The 24,401-nt window shown below is 46.1% G+C and overlaps 1 protein-coding gene across 1 annotated transcript in view; it reads right to left on the bottom strand.

Moving 5' to 3' along the window:
- Window positions 1-9,748: 9,748 nt before the first annotated feature.
- LOC115080596 (E3 ubiquitin-protein ligase TRIM39-like) overlaps window positions 9,749-24,401 on the bottom strand; it is a 31,797-nt gene continuing 17,144 nt past the window's right edge. Inside the window, exon 6 of the mRNA XM_029584853.1 lies at window positions 9,749-24,288. Coding sequence (XP_029440713.1) covers window positions 23,762-24,288 — 527 coding nt within the window. The 3' untranslated portion in view covers window positions 9,749-23,761. The remainder of the gene's footprint in view (window positions 24,289-24,401) is intronic.

Raw genomic sequence — 24,401 nt, 5'->3', positions numbered from 1 at the left:
TAGATGTCACATCAACCCCATGCTGACGAATGCCATCACTACAAAAGGCAGGTTGAATATTAACCGAAGAGATGGGAACATTGGAGGTCATGAAATCCAAACATGGAGACTGGCAGAAAAACATGGGGATGTGCTCTCGTTTTACAAGGACAAGAAAACATCAGTGCTATTAATTATATCATTTCCTAGCGTGTAGCCAGATGGACTTGGGACCAGTGGGTTATGTGCTCTTCTGCTAGCAGATGGGAGACTGAGTCAGATTTCAAAGCTGACGTCACGGCCTGACATTTGGGTCTTCCAACCTGGCCTGCATGGGCCAATATCCCACTTCTTTCTGGCCATGCACCTTGATCTGCCATTGAGGCTGACATGCCAGACTCTGGCCCACAGGCCCTATATCGGACAGCCCCTCTTCTAGAGCATTCTGTCCTCTGAAAAGGGTTTGCTCCTTCTGCATTATTTATAAAACGTTGAGATACCTGAATGCCTCCTCTCTAGGGATACATGGGGGTCTTTTGTGTGGTTGTATTTTGGATTTCCTAAGAAACTATGGTAGATGGTAGCAGAGTGTTCTCTGTGAGGTGCTATGTATCGGGCTGTGGACATAAAGAGCAAGATGATATTTGGGGAAGCCGAGATGAGAAAATATCTTCCTAAGAGAGAAATGTCTACATGTCGTGTTAGAAAGGAATACTCACTAACAGGCACATTTTTAAAGGGCCGCACGCATAAAAATCGGGACTTGCACGTGTGGCCCGATATGCGCACAAGTGCTGGGCCGCAAAAAACGGGCAGGCTCGGGGACGTGGTCTGGGCAGGGCAGGACAGAGGTCGACCGGGACAGTGGGGAAGCGCACGCCGGCCAGCTGCCGGCGCGCGGAAGTTGCTTCTGCTCCGACAGAGCAGTAAGTAAAAAAAAAAAAAAAATGGGGACAGGGTTAGGATAGGGGCCAGGGTGGAAAGAGGAAGGAAGAGTAGAGTTAGGGATAGGAAAGTTCCCTCTCAGGCTGGGAAGGCCTGATTGCGTTGCCGCACGTAATTTTATAACGTGCGCACCGGCGCACGCCTGTTATAAAATTGGCATGCTCCTTTTAAAATCTACCCCTAAGAGTTTCGTTATCCTAGCGGAATTTGTGATTTAGAGAGTTCCCAATGGCCTGGAATCTCCCCTCATAATGAGCATTTTGTGGTGAAGCCAACCAGTGTTCTCAAAGTTGCTCAATGCACTTGAAAATAAAGAGAGCTGTAAGATTCCAATTATTTTATTTTGAGGAGGGGGAAGAATACCAATTAAAATAATTCTCTTTTGACAGTTATGCAATGTTCCTACCTGGGTTGTTGTTGAGAAGGGAGAGTCTGGGGAGGGATGCGAAAAAGAAACAGGTTATCATTGACTTGTTGGAAGTCGGGGAATCCGACACTAGCGAATCGTGACGCGGATGATTCTTATGGGTATCTTAAGATGGGGCATCCAGGCAGCGCCTCGCCCACAAACATTGCCCCCCCCCCAGTAGCTACATTAAACTGCATTAACACCGGCCATTAATGTGGTGTTTAATGTGCGCATTAATGACCAAAGTTAATGCAGATGTGTGTTAAAGTACATGCTTTAAATTGAATGGTAATACAGAAAGCTAACGGCGCCACCCTGAGCTGTAGTTAAGTTTTTGGGTTAGGGCATCTGCGTTGCAGTTTGTATGTTGTAGCATGCATTGCTTCACTGCACTAGTTGGTAAGGCGCTGTTGTTGGGGATTTGAACTGCACATTTCAAGCTACTGCTGGGTGATGTAAACTACGTGAATGGGATAGATCAGAGGGCAAAGAATTCAGGGCGTGCATCAAAGCATTGCAGTAGGCAGCTGTCTGGGATAGGAAGCCTGGAATGCAGTGACTACACTTTGCTTCCCTCCCCTTCCGGTCGCCTCCTGCTGAACATCTACCTCCTCCCTCTCTTCTGCTTTCTGACAGGAAAGAGCTCTTAAATCTAGGTTTGTAGGTCACCTCCACTCCTGCATCTCCTGTTAACACGAACAAGAAGCAGCATGCAAGTTGAAGGAAGAAGATGGAGCCAAGAGAGTGAGGAAACTGAGCATGCTCAGTTTAGGATGCCTGCAATGACTAGTCATCTAGATATGGGATTTAAGGTGACTGTTTTATTTAACATGACCAAATTAGCTACAACTTGTTTACCATTTGTTGAAATGCTTATTAATTCCAAATCTGTTTCTGACAATATGATGATCGTTGGTGACTTTGATGCCACAATGACATGTTTGGGCTGTGATCACATTGTTAGTGGTTCTACTCATAAGTCTGGCCACACTCTGGATTTAATTGTTGTAAATACTTCTGTATTGACTCAATTTTCAACGCAGGCAGGTAGAGCAAGTCCCTTGGTCAGATCACTATCTGCTAACCTTTTCCTACCCATTACTGAATTAGGCTTTTACTGCTAATCCCCCTCCATTCATATTTCAAAGGGGTCACACTGATTTGGAATTATTTGAAAGAGAGGCTGATACCAGCACCAGAAAACTGTGAGGCTGAAAGTACTGCCACTACCGTTTCTAGCTGGGATAAGATCATCTCCAATGTGCTTGATGCCCTTGACCTGGTTAAAACGTTCCGGTTCCACAAGAGGAAGGCCACCAAATTATATACCCCCAAAACTGCAGGATGTATGCCATATGCTTCGGAGATGGAGGCACTCTCACACCCCAAAAGCCCTTCAGCTCAGTACTTACAGGGTCCAATATGATACTGTGAAGAAATCATTTTATGCAGCCCTAGCTACATGAAGCCGGTAAAAATCCTCGAGAGCTATTTAGGATTGTCAAGGGTTTAACAACCCTCCCTGAACAACTCCTGCAATGTAGTGATAATTTTCATTCTTGTGAGAGGTTTATGGCTAACATTTGCTCCACTTTTCGATCAGATTGCTCCTGGACTAGTAATCTTCCAGCTACTTCTGATGTACAACAGGAATATTTTCGGCCAGTTTTTCAAATTGAAATAATTTATTTATTTTATTTATTTTATTTGTATTTTTCTATACCGGCATTCACGGAGTTCGTATCATGTCGGTTTACATAAAACAAGGGGTGAGAAATACATTATAACGTAAATAACTAATAACATAAGAGTATACATTAAAAGGTAAAACAAGTGCATGGAAGAAAAAAGTTACAATAAAACGGGGTCATTCTAACTGGGATTAGAGTTAGAGGAAAGATAAACAGTTTAACGAGAAGTAAAACATTGTAATGATTGGTAGATAGAGACTGTTTCAGTTTAATAGGAAATGATCAGTAATGCAAATTCTTCCGGCCATTAAACCCCTGCTATACCTTATTAATGAAGGGAGCAAAGGATGTAATTTCTCCAACATTGACCTCTTTTGTCAATCTTTCCCTAACTGAAGGAAAACCACCATCAGCCTTAAAGCACACCTCGGTACATCCTCTGCTAAAGAAAATCAGGGCTTGATACTACTGATCTTATGAACTTTCAGCCAATCTCTTCTCTGCCATTCCTTTCTAAAGTCATTAAGGATGCTGTTTGGAAGCAATTAGATGAGTTTACCCAAGAACATCAAATTTTAGATCAGTACCAGATTGGGTTTCGTAAACGCCTGAATACTGAAGTCTTTCTACTCTCAAGTATCAATGTCTTTTGAACAGGCTTCAACAGCAGTCAAGGGTTTATTCTGGTCTTACTTGACATCACTGTGGCCTTCAACACCATGAGCCATGACATTTTATTATACAGACTTCGGGAATGTGGCAGCTCTCGTACAGTCCTTGACTGGTTCAACTCATATCTCTTGGGGAGAACACACAGGAGCACTATTGGCTGTAATTATTTCAGCTGGCAGACAATCACAACCGGTGGACCCCAGAGGTTCATCCCTTTCAGCTGCCTTAATTCAACATCTATATGGCACCTGTTTGTAAACTAGTGGCCGTGCTCTGTATAGGCTACCATTTATATGGGGATTATATTTCAATTTTTTGCCCCAATATCATCTTCTTGGTCTACTACCTTTGATCTTATGTTCATCTGCCTTTCTGCCATAGAGGGTTGGTTGAGCTATAACAAATTGTCATTAAATCGTATGAAAACCGAACTTCTGGTATTGCAAAGGCTTGGTAGGATTGAATCTCCCTCCTCCTTTATGTTTGAGAATTCCAAGATTCCTAGTGTAACATCTGCCAAGGGCCTTGGAGTCTTACTTGATAAGGATTTATCCATCTACAATCACGTGAAGGTAATAATTAAGTCTGGTTACTAGAAACTGCATCTATGATGATCTTAGGCCACTATAAGTTCTGCCCTGATCCCTCCCAATGTTAACTATTGTAGCTTGCTATTCATCAGCCTGCCAGCTTATGTTCTACATATTTCCAACTGCTGCAGCATTCTGCCGCCCGTTTAATTACAGGTTTGGACTGGGGGGGCCCATATTATGTTAATGCTGAAAGAGCTACACTAGTTACCACTTTCCTAGCAGATCCAGTTCAAGCTAGCCCTGCTAATTCATATAATGCTTATGTCCGATGAATTCCATGCTATATATATAATCCCACACATGCCCTGAGGTCCTCGCAAAAGGGCCTATTGCACACCTCTTTCATGCACTATGCCTGCCTCTCCAAGACACGAGAATGAGCCTTTTCTGTGGCAGGGCCCACCCTCTGGAACTCATTGCTGGAAATGCAATGGTTGACCACATGTACCAAGCTGGTTAAAAAAAAATGCTGAAAACCTTCTTGTTCCAGGTGGCTTTCATGGATGCCATATATTATGCTGCTGAATAGACACTGCATGCTGTTGCTAAGGGACTGGGTGCAGGGTTTTGACCTTTTTTTTGTCCTTTGATTACTGTCATTTGTCCTGTGTTTTTATTTGTGTAACAGTGGAGCGCACTATTAACCGGCATTTGGACGCGTGTTTTCAACACGCTAGCTTTACCCCTTATTCAGGAAGAGATAATAGCGCGTCGAAAACGCACATTTTACGTTAAGAAATTAGCGCCTACCCAAAGGTAGGCGTTAATTTCTGCTGGCCTCCGACTTAATATCATGGCGATATTAAGTCAGAGGCCCCAAAAGTTAATAACATTTTTTTTTTAAATGTGCCCGCGGCTTGAAAACCGAACGCTCAATTTTGCCGGCGTCCGGTTTCCGAACCCATGGCTGTCAGCGGGTTTGAGAACTGACGCCGGCAAAATTGAGTGTCGGCTGTCAAACTCACTGACAGCCGCCGCTTCCATCAAAAAAGAGGCGCTAGGGACGCGCTAGTGTCCCTAGCGCCTCTTTTTACCACGGGCCCTAATTTAAATAAATTAACTTTTTGAATTGCGCGCACAGGTGAGTGGCCTGGGCGCTCGCCCGCTCTCCCACGTGGTTTACTGTATCGGCCCGAGTGTTGGCACAGGCAGGATTCCAGTTCGGGCTGTGCTGCTCTGATGTGGCAGGCCACGCAAAAGGAGTGTCGTCTGAGCTTTTTTTGCTGCCGGGGCCATTGCCTTTGTGTATGTACGTTTGGTGTCCGGCGCGCACAGGCAATGCACCTAGATATGTGCGCGCAGTTGTGCACGTGGCTATGTGCTTGTAAAAGCGCACATCGTGCGCCCAAGAGGCCAGCCTGACTCGCACATACCGACTGCCAAAGGGGGGAAGATGGCACCACCGCCCACTCTGTGCAAGATGGCACCACCGTGGGTAACCCACCGAGCCGAAGATGGGGCCTAGCGCATCAAAGGCTGCTCAACCCGTTCAGAGCCCCCCTTTTTTACCTCGCCAGGATTGAGAACAGAGTCGGTACGGCATGTCAAGCAAGGAGACCGGAGAAGACTCGCCAGAGCCCTTCTTCTGTGGATTGAAGATTTTTTTTACTTACCTGGTCTCAGCACTTACTGGCCGAGTGCAGAGAAGGTCTCCAGCTGCCGGGGGGGGGGGGGGGGGGGGGGGGGGAAGGGCTTTGGCCTTCACCGCCGCACTCGGCTTTGCACCCACTGCCTTTCAGCCGCTTCAGCAGCTAAGTCCACACCGGGAACCGGCTACTGGACCTAGGCCCACCTCTGAGGGATCAGAAATCACCTCAGGAATTCTCGACTGGGGGAAGGACCCTTAGGTATCACCACAGGAGAGCGGGGCTAAATCTTCTTTAAGTTAAAATGCTTTTTTTTTTTTTTTTTGTATTCCAGCTAGCACCGTGCTAGTGAGGGGATAGTGTCCTCATCTACTATGGAGACGGAAAGATACTGAGGAGCCGAGGTCACGGCCGGGGTATATCTAGGGTGACGTCCGCCTTGAAATCTGACTCAAGTCTCCCATCTGCTAGCAGAGGAGCACATAACCCACGGGGGTCCTGAGTCCATCTGTCTACACTAAGGAAAATGAAAATATCAGGTAAGTAATTTCTCCAGTTAATGCTATCTTACAGAAGGCTTTGATGTCACTGTGCATGCACTACCTACTTATCACCTACACTTGCAAACATACAGGCCCATACAGTAAACTCCGCAGGAGAGCTGGCGCTCCCAGGCGAGCACCCGCTCTCCCAACACGTGCCCAGGCACTTCTCTTGGGCACGCGATTCAGTATTTAAATTAGGGCCCGTGCTAATAAGGAGGCGCTAGGGACACTAGCGCGTTCCTAGCGCCTTCTTATTGGCAGAAGCGCTGGCAGCAGGTTTGACAGCCGACGCTTAATTTTACCGGCATCTGTTGTTGAACCCATTGACAGTCACGGGTTCGGAACACGGACACCAGCAAAATTGAGCGTCCGTTTTACCAACCCGCGGGCAGATTTTTTTTTTTTTTTTTTTGGGGGGGGGGGCCTCCGACTTAATATCACTATGATATTAAGTCGGAGGGTGTACAGAAAAGCAGTTTTTTCTGCTTTTCTGTACACTTGCCCGGTGCCGTCTGAAATGAACTCCTGCCGCTGGCAGGCAATTTCTGAGAGTAAAATGTGTGGCTTGGCCGTACATTTTGCTTTCTGTATTGCGGGTGAATACCTAATAGGCTCATCAACATGCATTTGCATGTGATGAGTGCTATTAGTTTTGGGGGGTTGGCAGTGTATTTTCCACGCGCTATTACCCCTTACAGTATAAGCAATAGCGCGTCAAAAACGCATGGTCAAACGGGGGCTAACGGTCCGCTCGGCCGAGTGCACCCTTCTGTATGGGCCTGATGGAAATATAACAGCTGAAGGAGACTATATGGCCTACCTTATCTGCACATCCCCCCTAGCTCTTCAGCATAGCCCATTATGTGCTGTTCTAGCAGGCATGCTCAATCTTCACTAATTCACATGGTAAAGAAGTTGAAATACAAAGGCACCATCCTCTGCTGAACATTTTTTGTTACGTTTTTGTGCATGCTAAATTTTTTTCAGCACACGTGAATACCCCATTTAGTTTGTACCAAATCATTTTAGTACAGACTAAATGTTTTGTTTTTGCACACACATTCGATTGTATAGGTGCATATGTGATTTAGTGTATATGGAAATTAAAAAAAAAGTGCACACATTAAACAAACTGAAACGAACAACAGCACATCCCTACGCCATATCTTGCTCTAAAGTTAGCAATTATATCATTACTGGAACATGATCCCTTAAAGCTGTACATATAGCAAAGGTATAATTGTATATTACATCCATTAATGTACAGTATAGTAGATCATCCCTGTCTTAATTTTCTCTTTGTACTGATAGTACTCTATTCTTCATTCCCCCATGTTTGGATCTGCTGAGGGGAATGCCAGCTCGCGAAAGCTAGTCACGCAATGGATGAAGTTAGTCCAATAAAAAGGGATCACTCCTATTATTTTTTTGTTTGTTTGTTAACCTTTATTCTTGTTCATTTTTTTTCATGGAAATGGAAAATGTTATCCTTCTATTGTAATTCCAAAGAAATGGCTGGCTAGGTGCAAGCAATGGTCCATCGAGCCCAGCATCCTGTTGCTGGCAAATGCCAGTGCGAAAGTCCATTTCTTGTTGGCTCTCTCCAGAAACCAAGAGTTGTAAGCCCTCCGGGGATAGGGAAATACCTAGGCGAAGCCTAGTGGTTAGAGCAGTGGGCTACGAACCAGGAGACCAGTGTTCAAGGTCCTTGTGACCTTGGGCAAGTCACTTTACCCTCCATTGCCTCAGGTACAAACTTGGGGCCTCATTTTCTAAAGTATCGCAGGCCTGCGATACTTTAGAAAATGAGGGGCGGGGGAGGGCCTGCGCTAGCTGGCAGCAATCGCTGCCAGTTTCGCACCCAATAGCGCCACCATAGGAAGTGTAGCTATTGGGAGCGAAAGCGGCCACGAAAAGGCACTTACCTTTTCGCTGTTCGCGGCGTCGGCGCAGAGTCGGCCCCGGTGATGCCCCGACTCCTCCTCTTCCGGGGCCGACTCCGCCCTCATCCTGGTATCGCAAGCGAAAAGTCCCTTATCGCGTGCGAGCAGCGTGGAAAATGAGGCCCTTAGATTGTAAGCCCTCTGGCGATAGGGAAATACCTACAGTACCTGAATGTAATCCACTTTGAAGCGCTGGAAAAAAAAAAAAACCGTGCAAAAAGCGGAATATAAATCTATTTGGCTAACAGAACTGTTCTCCAGAAACCTGTCCAAACCTTTTTTAAACTCAGTTGTACTACTCACCTTAACCACAGTCATTGGCTGAAAACAGTAAGCTTGCTTTAAATGTGCTGTTAGTTTCTGGAGTGTCCCCTAGTGCTAGTACTATTTCATATGGTAAATAACTGTTCCTTCTTATCATAGCCTTTCCAAGCTTCTTCAGAAGGGAGCAGGTTCATCCCTGCCATCAGTTTTATTGCTCTTTTCTGCTGTATCTTTTTTTGAGGTGCTGTTCTCATAATTGCACGCAATACTCAAGGTATGGCTTCACCCTGGTTCAATGCAGAGGCATTACGATAAATTATATTACTTGGGGGGTTAGATCATTGCAAGGTTAAATTCTCTGAAAATTATAATTCAAGCAATGTCTGAATCTAATCTCTCTTATCAGCACTCTTGATGTGAGCTGACACCATTATTAAGCAGCCTGCTCCCTACACTGTAAAAGCTGCATTTAATATTTTTCTTACCCACTTAACTACACTGTGATCAGTTTTGAAGTGACTGGCCAGCCACAAAAGCAGAATGGAAATCTAAAATAGTTTTCAGACCAGCTAAAATCTCTGCCCAGTCCTTCAACATTAGTGCGGTCTTGTGGGTCAGCCAGTCCACAGTAAAGTTCAAACTATGAGCTGTACTGCATATTTTGTAAATTACTACAAACAATCCATAATTATAAAGAAATAAACAAGCTCCCTAACTTGGGAAGGGCTTCAGGAACTCCCATTTACCCACTGATTCGGACTATTTCTGGCGTTAGTGGCTTAGAGAAATCCTGAAGTAAGCTGGCAAAGATAGTTGGATATATTTAGTGGCTCTGCCACACACCCCGACAAAGTGGACTGAATATGTTTAGCCAGCTAACATTGCTGGCAAGACAGCAGCTGAAAATAGACTCCCACATGCATTGAAGGTGCATCTTATTTCTGTACATTCCATGGTGACACCTGCTGGTCACTGCACGTACTGCAGATTCAGCTCCTGTGTAGTCACTGGAGCCACTGCGGGAACACTTGGCCATTCTTATCCCCATCTCCAGGTAACCCTCAACTCTTTCCATTCCATCTCATTTCCCACAGATCAAACAAAAGCAAGGAGTCACTTCAGCATTTTTATGCATTTATTTATTTGTTTGCACATTGGTATAAAGAAAGAGCAAACTACTTCCAGCTGCATTAGAGAGGGGACCAACCCGAACCTCCTTTTACCTTACTATATCACATAAAAATCTGTTTGATCTAGGACAGTGTTTGAAATACTGTGCAAAAGCAAGGTCAGTTCGTTACACAAATAGTTTGCCCTTTCCTGGAAAATGGTAACACCAGCAAGACGACACAAAGCTCTTTAACCTGTGCTAAGATGACCTCCACGCCAGTCTCACCTACAAACCCTCCCAGCATTATCTTGAGAAGGGTCAGTTCACCGCCCTCTGTTCCACTGCACAATACCTGAAATTTTCCACATTTCTATCTGCGCACCGGGGACACCCCCCCCCCTGCTGGGCCTGGCTCATTCCATGATCAAAGTGAACCAAATCAGACCCCCAGCTGCTCGGACTGGCAAGGAGATTCAGGCAGGAGCAGGGGCAAAGCCCCCCAGAACAATTCTTTAAACATTATGCAGGATTAAAGCCCCATGAGAAAACAAAGAGAAGGGTTTGCTTTAATATTGGGCCCTGGGACTGGGCTTAAGCACTATGTTTCTAATTATAATTATTGGAGCTGCTCACGTACCCAAGCAGATGCCTACTCAGAATGATTGTGGAAGTGACAACCCTCTTTAATGGCTGCCTTATAGCATCAGTGATACACAGCATGGTTACTCCCTCCCAGGCTTGCCAACTGTCAGTATAGTTACTGACACTCAGGAAGGGTGCAAACAAAAAAAAAATAAAAAAAAAAAATCTGTAAAAATAATTTCAGGTCAGTAATGAGAATTGCCTCTCTGCTTCCTTGGTTCACTATCATCCAGAACAGTGTTTCTGGATCTGGTGCTAGAGTCTGGTTTCTACGTGGAGTCCGCATGAGATGGATTTGTGTCCAAGGGAGGAAGCACGTGCAAATCTAAAATGTGCATATGCACTATGGATAGTCTGAAAGCAAGATTGCTGGGGGGACTCTAGGACTGGCTTGAGAAGAGGGAAACTTGTTTTAATGCGGTATTCACAAACCCTACGAGGCAGACCAAAAACCTTAGTCAACCTCCAGCCTTTTCCTCTAAATCAGTCCTGGAGGGCTCTAAATGGGTCAGCTTTTCAGGATATCCCTAATGAATATGCACAAGGTAGAGTTGCATACAATTGAAGTGTGCCTGTCACTCTCTTGCATGCATATTCATTAGGTAGACCCTGAAAACATGACCCATTTTGTGGTCCTAGAGGACTGAAAGAGAATATCACTGCTCTAAATGAAGTGAAAAAGCATCAGGAGTTCGCAGAAGAAGGGGAGAGGCAGCAGCTCAGACTATTCCTTGTCACTCCTGTACAGACAGCTGAGCAAGCAGAGAGAAAAAAAAAAAAGCACAGGTATGAAATCCACCCCGATCAGCCCTGTGCACCCCTTTCACTGTCCCACACATCGATCAGGCCCACACCCATGCACAGCCTTGAAAAGAAAACATTTGTAATTATGTCACAGTATGGCATGGGGTACACCAACCCATGCCAGTAATTGCAAGGTGGGAGCACTACAACCTACAGCACTGGCCAACCCCCCCCCCCCCCCCCCCCTTCCCTTAGAACTGGTATTTTTCACCAAGCAATGTGGAGCTTCGAAAATAAAAATCAAAACTCATATCCCAGTGATCATTGACCTCCCAAAGCATTCTGACATTTAACTATTCCAGGGACTGCCCCATGGTCTCTTACTGCTGGGGAGTAGAGGGCTTGCTAGAAAGTTCGAGACAGACACTCAGGTGACTAGCTAAGCTAAAGCCAGAAGGCAGAGGAACGCAATAAGAGAATAAAGCTAAATTCTTCATTTTATCTACTAGGAGCTGCTTCCCGTCACTCAGGCGGACACACTTTTATACATATATTTACCTATTCACATATATTTATAGATAGAAATATATATTATCTCTCTTTACACACACACACACACACACCCAACCCCTTTCCCCCATCCCATTCCACCAAAGGTTACACACTACCTGCCCATTAGGTGACACTTTTATTCTTATTACCGTCAAGTGGGGAGAAGAATTCTCTAGCACTAATAGTTAGTAAAGTGGGGAGGAAGAGAAAGATTTCATAACTCAAGAGTTTCAAAGCCACAGGCTACTCAAGCAAAACCTCTCACCCCTGAACAAGAAGGAAAAGCAGGTTTGCTTACTGTATAGATAGTAGGATACATCAGCCCTGATTTGTGGGTGACATCATCCAATGGCATCAAACAGAATTGTCTCTCCAGGCTAGGAGAGCTTTGAGCTCTACTGACCATGTGTGGGAACTCCCGCATGGTTCTAAGTAGCTGCATAGTCAATTCTCCAGGGAGGAGGACGGGCCTCTCATAGCTACTTCATCCTGGTATCTACAGAAAACACAGTTCACAGTAAACAAACTTGCTTCCCCCCCCCCCCCCCCGATACTCAGGTTGAATTACCCACGATCTGTGGGAAGTTCCAAGCTGGAGGGTTGCAGCAGAGCATTTACTAAGAAAACAACCCGGACTCCATCATGGAGAGTAGACTACTGCAAGAATAGTTTACGCCAAACTGCCTGGCTGAAGCTACTGTGAGCCCTTGAGAGGTTGTCCAGACAGTAATGGAATGTAAAGACGTGAACTGATGACCAAGTTGCAGCTTTGTAAGACATGCTCGAGGAGTATTCCTCTAAGATGAGCAACAGAATAAGCGATAGATGTGACTCGATAAGCTTGGACAGTCTCTGATCTGCAAGCTTGCTCAGGTGTAGCAGCACTGAATGCATTCCCTTATCCAGGTAGACAATGTATGTTTGGCGACTGCGACACCAAGTTTGTTAGGGCCATATGTGATGAATAATTGCAAAGACTGGCGATGTGGTTGAGTTCACCTCATCCTATCTGAAGCTTCTTTTATTGTATGGCCTATAGCAGACATAAGCCTGGAGTTTCTGACTCTTGTAGGTGAGGTAACTGCAATGAAGAACGCTGCTTTCCAGGTCAGGAGCCTAAGAGAATCTGGCTGTAGTGGCACAAAAGGTGACTTCATGAGTTGAGAAAGGACAATACTCAAATCCCATACAAGTGGAGATGTGTGTCAGGAGATTAATGCAGCACAAGTTTTTCATAAATCTCAATATGAGCAGGTAAGTACAGATGGGTTTAGAATGTACCTGAACATGGTAAGCTGCTAAAGTGCTGAATTTACTTTCACCAACTATGTGGTGAAAGCCTGAGTCAGAAAAAAGGAACAAGTATGTGCGTGCTTGGGCTCACAGAAAAAAAATGGGTCCACGGTTTTCTGTTGGTACCACTGGGAATATCCAAGCCAGTTGATAGGATAGCTCATTCTGGTGGGTTTTTTTTTTTAGCTAAAGCCGAAATGTATTATCACTTTATGGAAAGAAAGATGAGAAACTACTGAGAGTTCAACATCCAAGCCAAGAGACTGATGAATGGAAGGAATGGACAATAAACATGCTTCTGTCCTGAGTCAACGTCAGTTTGGTCCTGGGTATTTGGTGGGACGGGTGGGAAGCAATAGGAGACACACAAATCATGTGTATCTGGACCATGCTGGAGCTATAAGAATCAAGCAAGCATGGTTGTCTGCATTGTCCCAGCAATGAGCAATATTGGTGAAAAGCGTCCATGAGGCTTGTACCCTGGTCAAGGAGTAAAGTGCACTGAGCCAGTCGGTGATCGCTGGATAGAATTAAGGAAAGAAATATCTAATTTTTTGCTCTGCTCCAACACAAAGAGGTCGATAAGACTATTCAACTGGGCAATTGGCCATTGGCTGTTGATTGTCAAAGATCAATCATGCAGTCAGAATACTCTGCTGAGGTGAATCGCTGGAGACTTCTGGAAAATAGGTGGAACATAAGACAGGCCAATGGCTAGGGCACACTGCCAAATCTTTAATGCTTTTTTGCAGTGAGACCATGATACTGCACCTCCCTGGATGCAGACATAAAACATAACTTGCTTGGCTTTTGAATTAAGATGCTTTTCACCAGAAGACGCATATATGTCGATAAAGATAAAGCATATCTACCACTATTAATTCCAGAAGATTTTATCTGAAAAGTGGCTCGCCTCACAAGACTAGGCGTCTTTGGATTGGAATGATCCTGTGAAAGGAGTGGGCGCTTACGAGGTGGTGTTTGTCACTAGTGAAAAAGGAGAGAGCGCACCCCATCCTTGCCTTGGAAGCTTTGATTAATGTTGATAATGGCTGGATCAGCTGATCCCATTGAGTGGAGACCCCAGTGTAGATAAGGGGGGGGGGGGGGGGGAAGGGTCAGCGAGATTACATGTAATGGTTACTACCATTTGACTTAATGCATCAAGAATTGCTCTGGTTGTCATACTGAGAGGTCAGTAACTTGTGTATGAGCAAAATCATGGTGTACGCTTGATCAGTAGCCAGAAATGCTCTCTCCTGCAATAAGGCCATCCATATGCCAATGGATTTCATTCTCTGAGCAGGTAGTAGATATGACTTTTTGAAATTGAGCAGAGAAAACCCAAACCCAAGACGGAGCATCTTGGATAGGGAAAAAAAATGTTTTTTCTTGAATCTCCTGCTGTGCAGCTAATACTGCAAATCTTGGTAAAAATGTCAGAGCTACCACAAAGGCAAACGGGAGTACCTTGCACTGGTCGTGGGAAGAATCTACCTTGAAGCGAAGGCAATACCAATAGGAAGTGTGAATTAGTATATGAACACAAAGCATCCCTTAGATCGAAAGCATACATTCATTCTTGTTTTTGGATGTAAGGGGAAACCTGTTGAGGGAATTCATTATGAATTCCTCACCCTGTAGATGTTTGCCCAAGGACCTGAGAACTAGAAGGGGCCTCAATCATCCTCATTTCTTGGGGATGAGGAAATATTAGAAACATCTCTCTCATTTATGCTGGGACTGGTTCTATAGTGAAGAAGCAATTGTACTTCTTCGTGCAGCTGCATGCCGTTAGACAGATGAAGATCAAGATTTGAACAATGTGGAGGGGATGGTAGCCAGCAGAAACAAAACCGGTACTTGGTTATTTGGTGCCTCGGCTCTAAGAAGATTTGGGTTCAGTCTCTCACAAGAATGCAGTTTGGAGGGGTCAAAAACTGGTCTGGAAATATTCCAAGCATAGTCTTAGGCTGATTGTGCTTACACTGCTGGGGTCTGACCAGAAGGAGTTGCTGACATTGGGTTGGAAGAGGCGGTAGACAGTACTGCTGAAAAAGTTGTAATGGACTCCTGTGAAAACATGACTGTATGTAAGCATAGAAGGCAAATGGGGGCCTTTTAAAGGCTAGATTTCTACATTCCGTTCCAGACTCATCGAAACTGGTGCGGTAACCTTCCTTGGAACTCTTCTCTGCTACTGCTCGCCCGGAGCCACGTCACATGCTAAGCTCCACTTGAAGCTGAAGAAATGCGTGAAAACTGAATCAAAGAAAAAAAAAACACACCTCATAGAATGGAGGTGACAAAAATCTGAATACAACCACAAGGATATTGCGACCTACAGAACTGCTGTATAGAGAGTCATCCACCTCTAGGGAGGTGGATGACTCCGACCCCTGAAGATATTGGGACTCTGGTTGAAATTTGGCTCCCTAGACATAAGAAACAGTAACAGGTGTTTCCCACATTCTTATCTACAATTTGTCTAGAATGTTATGGAATGGGAGAGCCATTGAGTCAGACAGGGCATCCAATATTTGGAAGGACCCAAAGACTTAAGCCGGAGGCTTTGACACTAAGCACTGTCCCCACTTTTTCCATGAACTCTGATTATGCCACGTGTTCCGGGGGTGATGTATAGTGGCATAGCAGAGAATAGGGTAGAAGCCCATCCTGCAAATGTTAAGGGTTTACTAGCCCAGGACCCCAAGAATGATGAGGGCAAATCAAGGCTGTATCAGCTGCCTCAGAGGGGAAAAGAAAACCCCCCCACAATGAACCAGCCTTGAGCAATCTGATTCCACTGCCATTGAGTGGGAAAATGAAGAACCACATAACCAGGATTTCGATGACATTCTGAAGTATCACTGCAGCAATGGTGGTGAAGAGCCACTGGATTATGCACTCAGTCTCCTTAAACATAAAGGTAAAGAAATGTCACTAGAACTGTAATCTAATCAAGCGATTTAACGTTGTTTCTGACTTGGCATAAGTGATGGAACATGCTCTTCAGGGACAAGGATAGGTTCCCACACCTCAGTAGAAGGTGTCCTCTTTTTATTATTTATTTGTAGAGGCAAGTAACAGTATTGAGCATACTGGAGCTGGAGTCTCTAATGGAGCAGTGTGACAATGTGGTTGTTGAAGCAAGTATCAGGAGGATTGAAGTTATTGACTTCAAAAGGGTAAGAATGCTTGTTTTGTGTGTTGTGCACTGCTCTGCTTTTGGTGCACACTTAGCAAACACTTGCTGCATGCATAATGAACGCTTCTGCCAGCTCACGATGCTTACCATTTGCATAGAGTGCATCGGGGTTCCCTCACATTGTAGGTCCCCCTGCCTCGAGTGCATTGATGCTTCCTGGGCATACAGTGGCATCAGTGCACCAAGAATGCCAACATGCTTTACGGCAATGAGTGTTTCTTCGCTGTAGGACAATTCTATCCCTTGAAACTGTGGCTTTGATTTGGGCCAATAGGAGAGGCCTTGAGAAGTTCCTGCTCAACTCATGTCCCAGTGAGGTAGTGGATGCTGCACTATGGGAGAAGGAGCTACTGGGGCTTCTCAGAGGCTTACACAGTTCCTCTATGCCCTGGAGCGTTGAGAACACAGGACATCTGTCCACAGGCATAACAGTTTGCCTGGGCATGGAAGAGAGCAAAGAGAAGATAATCTTTGGTAAAGGAAAACACCTTACCCCAGATGCAGTTCTTGTCTTCTTATCCCCATTTTGAGAAGGCAAAAGCCCCAGTCTTTTTGTATTTGTAGCAGCAAAAGCTGTAGGTGCTGCAGTGCAACAAGGCAACTAAAACTAGAAAACTGAAGAAAACAAAGAAAAAAAAGTTTTAAGAAATTTGAAAAGAATAGCTGGAGAGCAGAAGAGACTGTTCATGCTGTGCACAGGGGGGGGGGGGGAAAGAAAAAAAAAAAAAAAAAAAACAGACTAGGCAGCTACTGAGGCAACAACTGCGTGGGACTTCCTACCAATGCTCAGTAGAGCTCAAACGTCTATTAGCTTGGAGAGTAGAGTCCATTTGATACCGCTGAATGACATCACCCACAGATCACGGCTAATTCAGCCTTCTTACAGACAGGAAAAAAAAAAACACTCACAAATTGATTTGGTTTCAATTTTAGAAAGCAGAGGGCCCTGAAAAGGTCACCCAGGGAAAACTACCAGCCACTTCCACACCAAACAGAGAAAACACAAAACCAAAAAGCCAGCACAGTCTAGGATACCAAAGGGAAGCCAGCCCCTGGCATTGGTTGCTATTCCTTTGCAGGAGAGCACCAGCAATACAAGTTTCTTTTCAAGCTTAGTATTTTTTTTTTTTTTTTTTAATCACGCTAAATTAGGGGGATATGCAGGTGGTTTTTTTGTTTCATTTTGTTTTCCACTTTGTTAGTTTCAAAGAAACCCCACAAACAAAAATGGAGAAATTACTTACCTGATAATTTCGTTTTCCTTACTGTAGACAGAAGGACTCAGGACCAATGGCTTATATGCTCCCTTGCAAGCAGATGGAGCCGGTTAGGTTTCAAAGCTGACATCACTGTGCACATACTACTGAACAACTTGATTAAAATTCAAATAAAACTTCATTAACTCAACCAAAAATAAGCACTGAATGCCAGCAAGATTATAGATGCCCTGATCTAGGGATTGGATGATGGTTTACCCGTAATCTTAGAATTAAGATTCATCTTATGGGTGTCCTTGGGCAGGATGCAGAGTCCACCTGTCTACACTAAGGAAAACGAAATTATCAGGTAAGTAATTTCTCCATTTCCTAGCGTATAGCCAGATGGACTCAGGACCAATGGGATGTACAAAAGCTACTCCCGAACAGGGTGGGAGGCTGCCCGCAGTCCAGTTAGCACCGCCCTTGCAAAGGCTGCATCCTCTCAGGCCTGAACGTCCAGGCAATAGAACCTGGAGAAGGTGTGCAGGGTAGACCATGTCACTGCTCCGCAGATGTCGACGGGAGAGAGAGTAGCTTAGCTTCTGCCCAGGATACTGCCTGGGCCCTAGTGGAATAAGCTTTATCCTGAAAGGGTACTGGTTTCTCTGCCTCCACATAAGCTCCTGTGATCACCTCCTTGATCCAGCGAGCTATGGTAGCCCCTGAAGCTGCCTCGCCTTGCTTCCTTCCACCACGAAGAACAAACAAGCGGTCTGTCTTGCGCACCAGTTCCGAGATTTCCAGATACCGCACTAAAAGCCTACTGACATTTAGATGGCGGAGGAGGCAGTAGTCTTCCGTGTCCTTGAATTCATCTAGGGGTCGGTAAAGAAATGGACTGATTCAAGTGAAACTCCAAGACTACCTTAGGCAAGAAGGAAGGGACAGCGCGAAGCTGTAAGGCTCCTGGAGTTATCTGGAGGAATGGTTCCAGACACAACAATGCCTGTAGTTCAGAGATGTGACGAGCCGAGCATATTGCCACCAAGAACACTGTCTTCAGTGTTAAAGGCGCAGGGATAGACTGTGCAGCGGCCAGAAGGAAGACCCTGCTAAAAAAATCCAACACTAGATTAAGATTCCACAGGGGCACCGGCCAACATAGGGGCTGTCTAAGGTGTTTAACCCCTTTTAGGAAACGGGCCAAGTCCGGGTGCACCGACAGGCAGGTTCCGTTCACCTTGCTTCTGAAACAGGAGAGATGCGACCTGGACCTTCAAGGAGTTGAGGGACAACCCTTTATTCAGACTGTCCTGTAAAAATGCTAGAACCATAGGGATTTTGGTTGTCCGAGGAGCAACCCCGAGTTCCTCGCACCAGGCCTCAAATATTCTCCAGATCTGCACATACGCTAAGGATGTTGAGAACCTCCATGCACGGAGCAAGGTAGAGACTACTGCTGCCGAATATCCACACTTCAGCAGGCGAGCCCTCTCAAGGGCCAGACTGTAAAACAAAACCAAGACGGGTTCTCGTGAAGGATTGGACCTTGTTGGAGCAGGTCCCTATGCGGAAGGAGGCATAGGGGGGTCTCCCCCAGAAGCCTCCACATGTCTGCACACCACGAGCATCTGGGTCAATCCGGAGCCACTAGAAGAATCAGTCCCCTGTGGCACTTGATCTTGCGAATGACCTTGCCCAGGAGGAGCCCTGGAGGAAAGGCGTACAAGCAGGTCCTCCTCTGGCTAGGCCTGAACAAGGGCATCAATCCCCAGGGATTGGTAATCTCTTATGTGACTGAAGAATCAGGAGAACTTCGCATTGTGAGATGAAGCCAGCAGCTCGATGGACCGGAGGCCCCAGCGATCCACCAGCATCTGAAAGGCTCTGGACGACAACGTCCATTCTGCTGGATGCAGACTCTCTCTGCTTAGAAACTCTGCTCAGATGTTTTTTCCTGCGATGTGGGAGACAGATCATCCGTAGGCTCAATTCAGTCCACTCCATAAAAGGGTCTATTCTCCAGGACACTTGCTGGCTCTTGGTTCCTCCCTGGCGGCTGATGTAGGCTACTATTGTTGAGTTGTCAGATATCACACGGACCACCTGACCCTGAAGCCTGTGGCTGAACTGCAGACAAGCTAATCTGAGTGCCTGGGCTTCCAGGCGGTTTATGTTCCAGCATGCCTCTTCCTTGGCCAACACCCCTGGATCGCCAGTTCCTGACGGTTAGCTTCCCACCCCCAGAGGCTTGCGTCTGTCATGAGAACTAGCCATTCCAGTGGGGACAGACTTATACCCTTGCTCAGGTGGGCTTCCTGCAACCACCACTGAAGCCGGGCACATACTTCCATTGGTAGTTGAAGGCGAATTGAGTAGTCCTGGGACAATGGATTCCAACATGACAACAGTGAGCATTGGAGGGGACGCATGTTTGCCCTCACCCATGGAACTATTTCCAGGGTTGATGTCATCAGCCCGAGGACCTGAAGATAGCGCCACATCCTGAGGCATATGGTGTTCATCAACCGGTGCACTCAACATGTCATCTTCCTTATCGAGGGTGGAAGGGAGACCTTGTCCTTGTCCTTGGTGTCAAAACAGACCCCAGATACTCTAGCGACTGGGAGGGCTTGAGACTGCTCTTGTCCATGTTCACGACCCAACCAAGCTCCTGAAGCAGGGCCATCACCCTGCAGGTCACCTGGAGGCTCTCTTCTAACGACTTCACCCGGATCAACCAGTCTAAGTATGGGTGCACCAGAATTCCCTCTTTCCTCAGTACAACTGCCACCACCACCATAATTTTGGAAAATGTTCTGGGGGTGGTAGCCAGGCCAAAGAGCAATGCCCAGAACTGATAATGACTACCTAGCATCGCAAAGCGTAGGAAACACTGGTGGTCTGACTGGAATGTGAAGATAGGCCTCCGAGAGGTTAAGAACTCCGCTGGTTGTACGGCCATGACGACAGAGTGTAGAGTTTCCTTGCGGAAATGAACTACCCGTAGATGAAGGTTGACACTCTTGAGGTCCAGGATAGGGCAAAAGGAACCCTCCTTCTTGGGTACGATGAAATAGTGTCCCATATTTTCCTGGAGCTCAGGCACTGGAATTATAGCCCTTAAATTGAGGAGCCTTGTCAAGGTAGATTCCACTGCCAGCCTCTTGTGCTGGGAGTGGCACTGAGCCATCATGAATATGTCCCGTGGAATGCTCCAGCGTGTATCCTTCTCGTATGATGTTCAGTACCCAATTGTCTGATGTGATCTTGACCCACCACTGGTAGAAGAGGGATAGTCGACCCCCTAGCTCCTCATCCCGTGGATGGTTCAGCAAAACTTCATTGTTCAGGCTAAACCTGAACCCAAACCAGCCCCCTCTTTGTTTGTTGACTCCAAAAGGACTGAGACCTTCCCGGGGACCAAGATGTCTGAAATGACGAGTTCCAATAGGGCCGAAAGCGCTGGGAGCCCCTGGCCTGACCCCTCATAGGCAAGGGGCACTGTGACCTCCTTCTCTTATTTTCTGGTAGCCGGGGCACTGGTAAAGGTAAATTTTCCTCTAAAGAGTACTGAAATCCCGCTATACCACCAATGCTGGTGTAGGGAAGGCACGTCCACATCTGCTAGGAGAATGAGAGATACCGGAGGGGTGAGGCCACTGCAGGGGTATATCTAGGGTCATGACAGCTTTGAAACCAGACTGACTGTCCATCTGCTAGCAGGGGAGCACATAACTCATTGGTCCTGAGTCCATCTGGCTATACGCTAGGAAAAGAAAATTTTAACACAAAGAAAAAACCCAAAATGACACACCCCAAAGAGAAAAAACCCTCAGAGGCCTAGATTCTGATGCCCCCACCCCTATGAATATTACTACCATGTTTTTCTTCCTTCATAAATAGGAGCAATTCCCTGTTACGGCTGCCCCACCAGTGATGTGCTTTGAAATGGCAACGGCCGACTGAAGCAGGCACCATGGTTAATTTTTTCTGTACAAAATGGCATCAACCTGGATCTAAGCCTATCATCGGTGAGGCAGGAGCAACTGCTTGGCAAAGAAAAAAAAAGTATGCTAAGAGGGTTCATGGGGGTGGCAGGGAGAGTTGGTCAGAGAGCCCAGGAAGTTTGCTTTTGTCAGCAGCACCAAACATTTTAAAACAAAGCTAATGAAATTGACTCCCCCCCCCCCCCCATTTCATTTTAAAAACAGAAAATAAACAGGAAATTGTTAAAATTGTTTCAAACGAATGCACATTCCGACACTGAGCTGGTGTAGCTATTAGTCATGCAGACATTTTCCTGACATCCTCAGTTAAATTAAACACACAAAATATACATATATATAGCTGCTGGTTAGGAGAAGGACACTGGCTTTAAAAGAAAGCTGTAACCCCTCTGCGAGAGGTGCAGTGTAACACAGAATGTGAAACTATGCAGCCTCTGCTCATTTCCCCTTCCTACCAAAATACCACAATTCCTATGTGATCTCCAGGCTGTCCCTTCACTCCCCCACCACCTCCATGTACCATGCACCCTTTCAATGGCAAAATATTCCCCAGTGTTTGAGGTTCTATGATGATCTCTTGCTCTAGAATTTCTTTTACATTGATAAAGAATTATTTTTGTGCGCTATTTATACCTCCGAGGTATTTGAATCTCTTTATCGTAACACCCCCCTCCCGGTCTAAATATTTAGATTCCTTATGTCTTATTTCATAGAGGTTTTGGTGCTTCTTCTCTGGACCACCTCCAATATATATCCCATCAGAAGTACAGCCTTATGCAGTGCTTCAAAAGTATCCAGTGAAAATGAATACTCCCCACCAAGTAAAACTACTTCAGAAAATTATACAGCTCTTCCCCTGGAGTTCCCTAGCACTCCTGGTTTATAGATATCACCAAGGACATCACAGGCACTGCTGTTGGTCTACGTTTGTGAATGTGATGCCACCATTGACATCATAGTCAACCTAGACTAGCTGGATGCAGTGGATGTCACCACAGTAACACTGTTCTGCTCATGGCTACTCCCAGCAGCACAGGGGATAGACAGGGAAGCATGTTACCAATCTTTAGCAGCTCTGTGTGTAATAACTACAGGAGAGTGTCATTGCTGGTTGGGAGCATACTTGTGAGACACTGCACAGTACAGTCCCCAAAATGAGACAAACAACGCATGACAGATATATTTACAAGCACAGAGCTTGATCTATGAGGAGCAAACCCCTGACACATACACAGAACTACATATAGAGGAATATTACACATTACAGGAAATACATTCTGTTTTCATTTTATACCTCATGTCCGTTTCAGGCCCCACCTCCCTGAAAAAGCTGGAACACATTGAAAGACGCAGCGGGGGGAGGGAAAATGTCCATAACGCCTTTCTGGTTGCGAGGGTCCTCTATAAATTAGGAAGCTAGGGAAAGAAAAAACCATGTAGACACACCCACACCCACACACACGCAGCCCTACAGCCAAGCTGTCCATGCCACTGCCATGAGGAAAGGGGTAATGCGGGAAAGCTGCCCCTCCACCTCTCTGCTCTTCAGCTGCAAGCATCACTGCAATTCTAGTCCCTTCTGCTGACTTTATATTTGGCAGGCTATATACTCCCTATGGATCAGGGTGGGGGGAGGGGGGTATATATTTCCTAAAGAGTATTTGCCAACCCTGGCCTTTCAGTACATTAAAAACCAGTTGGGTTTTCAGGGTACCCACAATGAATATGTACGAGATCGATTTACTTACTTATGGAAATCCAGACTATGCCAACCTACCTCCCGTGTACACAATGAAAGCCAGACCAGCTAGGTGTATCTTCAGGAGAGGTTAGGAAACCATGGGGGTGTGCTGCTGTCATCCTGTGGTCACTGCTTGCATGGCAGGCATATATTCCCTGTGAATGGGGTGGTGCAGTGCCGACAGCATGTATTGGAAGGAGTGTATATTCCCTACCCACGTGGGTAGTGGATGTATGGCAGCTGTATATCCCTATGGACCTGGTGGTCACTGCATATAGTGCAAGGGGTAGAGGCTTTCTATGGATTATGGAGTAGGGGGCGCTAACACTTTCTGGTCACTGCCTTTGCTCCAGAACAACAAGTATAGATCCCATCACTTCTTTCCTTGACAGAATCTTTTTTTTACCCTTAAATCCTATGATTTTCTCCTAAACACCAGGCAGGCAAGAAGGCCAAAACAATGGCAGAAGCTCCAGAATGCAGTGGGGGGGGAGGGGGGGGGAGGGGGCAGACACCTTTCAATCTTCCAACTGTCCTCCAGAAGTAGTAGGTAAGCCACACCACGGTGCCTGGAAAGAGGAGTAGGGATGGTAAAAGCTGTGCAGACTCGAGTCCCTGTCCGGGGAGGACGAGGTCAGTGGCAAAGAATGGTTAGGGTCTCAGTGGACCAGACCCAGAAGAGGGGGTAGATCTTCTCACGGAAGGGTTGACTGAAAGTGTAGATGTGCGCCATGGTATCAGCATTGTAGAATGACAGCTGGCCACCCTCATAGTCCAGATATACCCCAATCTTCCTGGGGTTCAGCTTGGGTGACAGGAAGGTCCGCTCAGGGAAGGTGAGGGCCTGGTAACGGTCCTCAAAGAGACCCCTAATCAGGCGGACAGCCCAGATTCCTTCCTTGGGGGTCAGGCTGATGAGGCCTTTCTTGCTGACCGATTCCCGAGCAGCCCCCACTACCCAGTGGCCCCCGTCACCCACTTCCACCTCCCAGTAGTGGCGGCCAGAAGAGAAGCCCTCAAAACCTAGGACACAGGGGTCCGTGTCAAAGCGCTCTGGGTTGTCTGGAAGGTCCTGTTTCCCCTCACCACGTTTCACACTGCGCCGATCATCTGACAGGATCAGACCTGGGTTAGCAGTCCTGGGGTCTAGGGTCACTTCAGCTACAGAGAGAGAAAGGGCAAAGAGAGAGAGAGTTATTATTGAAATCGAGAGGAAGGTGCCCATATGAGACTGGATGGTGTTAAGAATTTAAGAGTGCACCTTTCATCTATTC

Source organism: Rhinatrema bivittatum, chromosome 19 (genome assembly GCF_901001135.1).
Source record: "Rhinatrema bivittatum chromosome 19, aRhiBiv1.1, whole genome shotgun sequence".
In the NCBI taxonomy this organism is placed as follows: Eukaryota; Metazoa; Chordata; class Amphibia; order Gymnophiona; family Rhinatrematidae; genus Rhinatrema; species Rhinatrema bivittatum.
This window is presented reverse-complemented; position numbering and strand designations above follow the sequence as displayed.